The sequence below is a fragment of the Marmota monax genome, unplaced genomic scaffold (genome assembly GCF_021218885.2).
Source record: "Marmota monax isolate L192 unplaced genomic scaffold, Marmota_monax_Labrador192_F-V1.1 WCK01_AAM20220418_F8-fsc00014, whole genome shotgun sequence".
Lineage (NCBI taxonomy): Eukaryota > Metazoa > Chordata > Mammalia > Rodentia > Sciuridae > Marmota > Marmota monax.
The window spans coordinates 12,649,487-12,656,747 of NW_026695222.1; the positions used below are offsets into that span (position 1 = coordinate 12,649,487).

Genomic DNA, 7,261 nt, shown 5'->3' on the forward strand with positions numbered 1-7,261 from the left:
TTTATTTATTTCTATGTGGTGTTGAGGAGGGAACCCAGGGCCTCACACATGCCAGGCAAGCGCTCTGCCACTGAGTCACAACTCCAGCCCAGCAATGGTTAATGACAGTGATGAATGAGACCCGAGCTTTGGCGTTGGGCATCCATCGAAGGTCCAGAAGGAGGTGGCCTTGGCCTTTCTCAACGCTGGGTGGGGAAATGTGAGATATGGCGATGACAGTGGCCGTTACTGGGGCAGTGTCGTAGCTGGTTGTTGATTCTTGTGTTTTATGGTGTTTTTGATGTTTGAGGACTTGGGTAGAGATCCGTAGGGTGACACGACAGGCTCTGGCAGGAAGTTGCTTAGGACGCAGCACTGTTTGTACCTGTCACACATGAACATCGTTTGCTCCTTCTTGTGGCAATACAGCCTGCAGTGTCCTGGGAGAGCACGCCCACATCTTGTCCTGCCCCCATGTGCTGTTTGGGTGAGAAAGACACAAAGAAGTCAAGATTAGGAGCTGCACGGGGATGGGGAGGGGTCTGGGCTGGGAGCATTTTGTTAGCTATTTATTCTGAGATGTCTGCTTAGGACAACAGGCAAATGGAATACTATGCAGTCATTAAAAATGTGACAACAATGTAAGGATGCAATGTGGTTTTCCAGACTTGGGAAAGTCATGAAGAGGAGATGGAGTCTCCCTTGATTGATGGTCTCTGGGAACTCCAAGGAGGCTCTTGCTCTTCACCTGTTTCAAGCCCTTGAAGCCAGCTAAGTCCTCTCAGGGTGGTACATTTGATACCACAGAAGAGGAGGTACAGGTGCACATAGGAGGGGAGCCAGGTTTTCACTGTGCAGAAGAGCTTGAATACTCAAAAGGGGGTGTGGAGGTTCTTCTTACCCTTCTGCTCCCCTTTTATAGGCTTTTGCCTTGGTATCAGGGGATCTAAAACAGTAAATGTCCGTCAACCCTGGGGATGAAGGAGGTCAAACCATTCTCTAAAAGCAATAGAGGGAAAATAATGGTTTGCATTCCCACACTGGGGACCCACCAGGATCACCTTCTGGTAAAGTCTAAGGGCTTTGGTTTCCGTCGGCTCTCGGCACCAGCCCCTTCCAAGGACTCTCTTCCTTCCCTGCCCCGGGGTTCACTCTGAGCACCTTGCTCACCATCCCTTGGACACACGTCCTCTAGGGGGTCTGCTTCCTGCCCTCCCCACCAGCCCTCTGTGGGCCTGGGGATAGGACTCTAAGACTCTAAGTCTCAACTTCTCAACTCAGCTCTCATCTCTAAGATGAAAAGGGGGAAGGAAGAAGCCTGAAAAAGAGTCTTAGGAGTTTATTAAAAACTCACCTAAGGTGAAAGAGAGAGATTGTGGACAAGGTTGAGGCTCTGTCATTGTAGAACAGGGAAGTTTTTGCAGGAGGTCCTATAGGGCGGTGGTGGGGTGAGGCATGGAGACCAGTGGTGACGTTGGGGGCTCCCGAGTTTACACTGGAACTCGGCGGGAGAGCCCTGCCTCCTCCTGACCTGGCCATGTGTCACCAGAGCAACCAGGTCTGCTAGTGGTCCTGACCCCGCTCTCCTTCCCCCCTCTACCCACTTTACCTGGGGCCATCTGGGCCAGGAATCCAAGGGCTGCCAGGACCAGGAGTGGGAGCTTCATGGCTGAAAGTGTAGCTGGGAGCAGGTGGTAGTGTAGCGAGCCAGGCCCTCTGTGCGATGTGCCCGGAGCTAAGGCCTTTATAAGAACCACCTGATACCAGGGAGCTGGGCGGAAGACCAGAGAGTTCTCTGTCACCTGGGGCAGTTCAATTAGATCAGAAGGTCAACTGGATGGGAGGCTGGGTTGACTTTTTGAGCACCTGTGTTCTAGGCTGTTCTGAGGGGCAGATGTGGAACAGAGTGCGTCAGTGCTCCTCCTGGACACTGGGCTTGGCAGATAGTGCTGGTGAGGCCGCGGGAAGTCGGCGCTCTCCTGTGCTGAGGCTCAGGTGTTAATCAGCTTTTCCTGGGTAGAGCAATTTGGCAACTCAGAAGTTGTTCCTTGGACTCTCGTTCAATGGAAATAATTGGAGAAGTACCTAAAGAGGTTGATTTCAACATTATTCACAAAAGCAGAAGACTAAAGGCAACCTAAGTGATGATAAAACACAGACCTCGTTCCACATAGAAAATGTAAGATAAGCCAGGAGTGGTGGCAGACGCCTGTAATCCCGGCGGCTTGGGAGGCTGAGGTAGGAGGATCATGAGTTCAAACCCAGCCTCAGCAATTTAGCGAGGCACTTAGCAACTCAGTAAAACGCTGTCTCTAAATAAAATGTAGAAAAGGGCTGGGGATGTGGCTCGGTGGTTAGGCACTCCTGGGTTCAATCCTCAGTACCAAAAAAAAAAAAAAAAGAAAATGTAAGATAAAATAGAACACCATGCAGTCATTAAAAATAACAGAAAAATGTGGGCTAGGAAATATACACCTAGTATGAGTTAGTCTTTGGAAAAGAAGTGTGCCTACAAACATGTATGCATGCATATGTCTGTGTAAATCGTCTTGAGTTTTCAGAAAGTCAAGTGTCACATGTGGAAGCTAGAGAGGAAAAAGGAAAAGGGAGGTGGGTCGGGGGTCTCGTGAAAACCTAAGGGACATCAGTAGAGGAGAAGACAGGGAGGAGGGGGAGGGAGGAGGGAGGAAGAGGGAGGAGGGAGGGGGCTACATTAGCCAAATTACATTGTTTGTTGTGAGCATGTGTGAGACGCAGCAGTGAATCCCACCATTACCCACAATGACAATGCACCAATAAAAATTTTGGAAAAGAATTCTGAGTTTTGGGCGAAAGCTTGTGTGTACTTTCATGATTAGGAAAAAAAAGAGAAGATATTTCTTTTATTATTAATTAATTTATTTGTTCTAATCAGTTATGCCGGACAGCAGAATGCTCTTCGATTCATTGCTCACAAAAAGAAGCTATTTCCATAGCAAACTTTTGGTTTGAGTTTTAATGTGAGTACTCTTGCTTTCTGAGTTTTGCATCTTCCTCTAGAGTTCAAGGTTTCTGAGATCGTTTGCCGTCTCCACGTTCCTCTCAAGAAATATTCTGCTTCTTTTCCTCCATGGTGTGTTTTGAGCTTGTTTTCCATCCTGGTTCTGGTTTCCCTGGATCCTGCATTCCGCACGGGGCCCGGGGTGGAAGGGGATGGTCCCCGGAGCCCTGGCACTGCCTGTCCCCAGTACAGCAGAAATTCTAGCATCTGCCTTTTTCTGATCTCAAAGACCCAGGACTCAGTGGGAATGTGTTCCAAAACTCGAGGAGGTGCTTAAATTTGTAAATATCTCTTGAATTTTCTTCAGTTAAATATTGGAAGTGATACCCCTGCCACACCTGCATCCCTTTCCAGCCCTTGGTAACCCTGTAGTGATGGAATCAAAGGCTTAGTGTTCCTGTGCATTTCTTCCCCACGTTGTCTTCTTGTCCCTCATTTGTTAAGCAATAACAGCACTTCATTTTTTCTTGTTTTCACTCAGCACAAATTTCATCATTAATTTGAGCCACAACAATTTTTCCAACCCCTTGAAAAAGGTCTTTCCATTTGGAAATTAAAATTTTAAACAAGTTGCACAATTCATAGTGTACAATATCCTTTACCAGCTTTCCCCAGATCTACCTATTGTTAACATTTTATCTTTTTTGCTTCATTTTTTACTCCCCTTTATATCTATATTTATCTTTCATTTTGTTTTTGTGGTGCTGGGGATTGAACCCAGGGCCTTGTGCATGTAAGACAAGTAATCTACTAACTGAGCTATATCTCCAGCCCTACATTTATCTTTTTTTAAATATATATATTTATTTTTTTTAGTTTTAGGTGGACACAATATCTTTATTTTTTATTTTTATGTGGTGTTGAGGATGGAATCCAGCGCCCCACGCATGCCAGGCTAGCACACTATCGCTTGAGCCACACCCCCAGCCTATATTTATCTTTATACATTTTTTCAGTACTGGGGATTAAACCCAGGGGTGCTCTACCACTGAGCTATATCCCCAGATCTTTTTATTTTTTTATTTTGAGAAAGGGCCTCATTAGGTTGCCCCTAGGCTGGCCTTGAACTTGGGATCCTCCTGCCTCAGCCTCCAAAGTAGCTGGGACTGCAGGTGTGCCTCACCACGCCTGGCTCTTTCTATATCTTTATAAACCTTTTATCTCTGGAGCAGTTGAGCTTAAATTATGTGGTCTTCTATCCCTAAATAATTCAGTGTGCATTTTCTTATAGTAGGGAGATTTTCATGTGCAGTGACACTACAGTTACCAATGTCACATGTAAAAATGTGGAGTGGAATTTTAGCCTTATGACTGGCACCTAGAGGGTTGGAGAGCCATGGTCATCCGTGCAGAGGAGTGTCAATAACACAGACCTGGCGGGTGTGCACACGTGTGTGTGTGTGTTTGGAGCAAGCTCTGGACCTACTGCCACAAACTCCAACTTTCTTTTTTTAAACTGAGACTTAGCAGATTTTCTTGAATAAATGTGTCTCCATTTGCCACATACTTTTAAGAAACTCCAGAACTTTAAGAGTTGTTTTGAATTAATTGGCTACTTAAAAATATCTAGAGGAGACGGACAAGATGGCAGAATAGAGGAGGTCACCTTCCTGGTTGCTCCGTGGCATAAAAATATCTAGAAGAGAGGATTTGGAATGTTCCCAGAACACAGCCCTCCCACTACACCAAGGATTTTTACCTGACGTGATAGACATGCCAGTTACCCTGATCCATCACTACATATTGTATTTATGTATCAACATGTCACACTGTGTCCCATAAATATGTACAATAACTATAGGTCAATTAAAAATAAAAAGAGCTGCAGGGTAGCTCAGTGATAGAGCACTTGCCTAGCAAGTACGAGACCCTGGGTTTGATCCCTAGCACTGCAAAAAAAGTATATGTGCGCGTGCGCGTGCGCGCGCACACACACACACACACACACACAAGAATTTTTAACAAAATTTTCAGCAGTTAGACAGTGAGGGAGGGGAGGGTCCACAGACCTTCTTGCACAGGCATTCTGGAAGTGCTGTCTCTTTGCAGGGCTTTATTTGCTATTTTAGAGTTCACTTCTCTTGCCTGTGGAGACCTGCAGAACTTACTGCTGTTTTTCAGGTCTTAATGCCTAACCCGGTGGTTCTCCAGCTCTAGGATATGTCAGAATTATCCAGAAGGCTTGTTAAGACACAGATCACTGGGCCTCCATTCCCAGAATTTCTGATCCAGTGGCTCCAGGGTGGGCATGGGAACTGATGTTTCTAAAAGTTCTCCAGGTAAGAACACGTAACATGAGATCTACCTTCTTAACACATTTTAAGTATACAGTACAGCCACAGGCTGTGTGTGGGAGCTATGCTCATTTGAGCACAGGAGCGGACTAGGCTGACTCTGACTGGGCTGTGGGACGTATGTGTCCTTTTCCCTGGCTCTGCCTATGATCCCACACAGCACCTGAGATGGGTGTGGCCTTCCCAGATGCCAGTCAATCTGCTGGCCACAGCCATCACCAAGCAACCCCCTTGGAGGGTTTCAGGTGAGCTCTCTCTCTTTTTTTGGCCTCTCTTGCCTCCTTTGTGGAAGCTGAGGTCGAAGAGCTGTCACTGAACCCCCAAAAGGTATTTTCTGTCTCTGTGGTTATTTAATACCAGCCCAACTCATCTGGAGTGACCCTGACTGATTCAGGACAATACTGTTGACTATGGGTTTGATGTGGATGCCAGATCTCTAGGACTTACTCTACTCGAGTAACTGAAACTTGAAGTCCATTGATACGTCTTCTCAGGTAAACTGTTCTGACCCTAATAATAATAAGGTCAGGTATGTGTGCACAACCCGCCCACACCGAGACTGGTAGCCCCGCCAGAGAACTCACATCTGGCCTTTTTAACCATTATCCACGTGGGAGTGACCAGATCATGACATCATTGATTTCCTTATCTGTTGAGATGGTGCTCATGTTGCATACATTCTATTGGATCTTATGAAAATTAAAAAGAAAAACACAATGGGCAAAGTTTTTTTTGTTTTTTTTTTCCCTCATATAACTCCATTTACTTTCCCCTTGTTGGATTTTCCCTTATTTGAATCCCAGATGTGGTCGGACTTCTCCTGTATATTTTATGGGTATCTCGGGGGGCTCTGTCTCTTAGAAAAAAATACACCCTGAAGGAGCCCTCGCATGTCACGGGTGGGGTTGTAGGTGGGTGCAGCCACCGTGGGAAACAGCATGGAGATTCCTAAAGAAAGTAAAACAGAACCGTCGTATGACCCAGAAATCTCTCCTCTGGGTAGGTACCCAGGGGAAATGAAATCGCCATGTTCACTCCACATTACATAACCAAGATATGCAAACAACCAACGTGTCCAGGATGAAGGAACATGAAGCTATGGATATAGCACCCACAGTGGAATACTATTCAGCTTTAAAAATGGAGGTCTTGCCTTTCACCAAAACGTGGATAGACCTAGTGGACGTTATGCTAAGTGAGACGAGCCAGACACGGAAAAGAAAATGCAGCAGAATCTTATTTATATGTAGAATCTTAAAAAAAAAAGTAAAGAAAAGCAAAAAAAGTTGAACACACAGAGATATAGGATAAAATATTGGGTACAGGGACCGGGCATGGAGAATTGTAGAGATTTAGAGTTCTAACATATGCTATAAAGACAATATTAGTCATATTCACATATTTTTATACCTTTATTTATTTATTTTTATGTGGTGCTGAGGTTCAAACCCAGTGTCACACATGCTAGGCAAGTGCTCTGCCACTGAGCTATAATTGCAGATCCCATGTTAGGCATACTGTATTGTACTGCATGTTTGTTGAAACAGTAAATTTTAGGTGCTTTTGCCACACAAACAAAAAATGGGTAACTGTATGGGATGGCAGATATGTTAATTTGCTGGAAAAATTCATCATATATATATATATATATATATATAAATATGTATTTTTTAGTTGTAGTTGAACACAATACCTTTATTTTATTTATTTATTTTTATGTGGTGCTGAGGATCAAACCCAGGGCCCCACATGTGCTAGGCAAGCCCTCTACCACTGAACCACAACCCCAGCCCCTTATCATGTATATTAATATCAAAACTTCACGTTGTATACCTTAAATATATACAATTAAAAACATACTCTTAAATTGTTAACTTATCTAATAAATTAGTATTTCCTCAATATCATAAAATATATAGTTAGTATTCAAATTTCCCCATTTATCTTT

The 7,261-nt window shown here is 44.5% G+C and overlaps 1 protein-coding gene across 1 annotated transcript; it reads right to left on the minus strand.

Moving 5' to 3' along the window:
* Window positions 1–225: 225 nt before the first annotated feature.
* Window positions 226–1,646, minus strand: Defb132 (defensin beta 132). The gene is made up of 2 exons (XM_046433033.1): window positions 1,589–1,646; window positions 226–419 (listed from the first exon to the last, which is right to left on the minus strand). The coding sequence occupies exons 1-2, from the start codon at window positions 1,644–1,646 to the stop codon at window positions 226–228; spliced, it is 252 nt and encodes an 83-aa protein (XP_046288989.1).
* Between the last annotated feature and the right edge of the window lie 5,615 nt (window positions 1,647–7,261).

What these genes read in the sequence shown, in the direction of transcription:
- Defb132 (XM_046433033.1), bottom strand. Translation starts at nt 1,646, where the DNA reads ATGAAGCTCCCACTCCTGGTCCTGGCAGCCCTTGGATTCCTGGCCCAG. An exon ending in CCTGGCCCAGATGGCCCCAG is followed by an intron (nt 420 to 1,588) that starts GTAAAGTGGGTA and finishes GTGCTCTCCCAG; the next exon opens with GACACTGCAGGCTGTATTGC.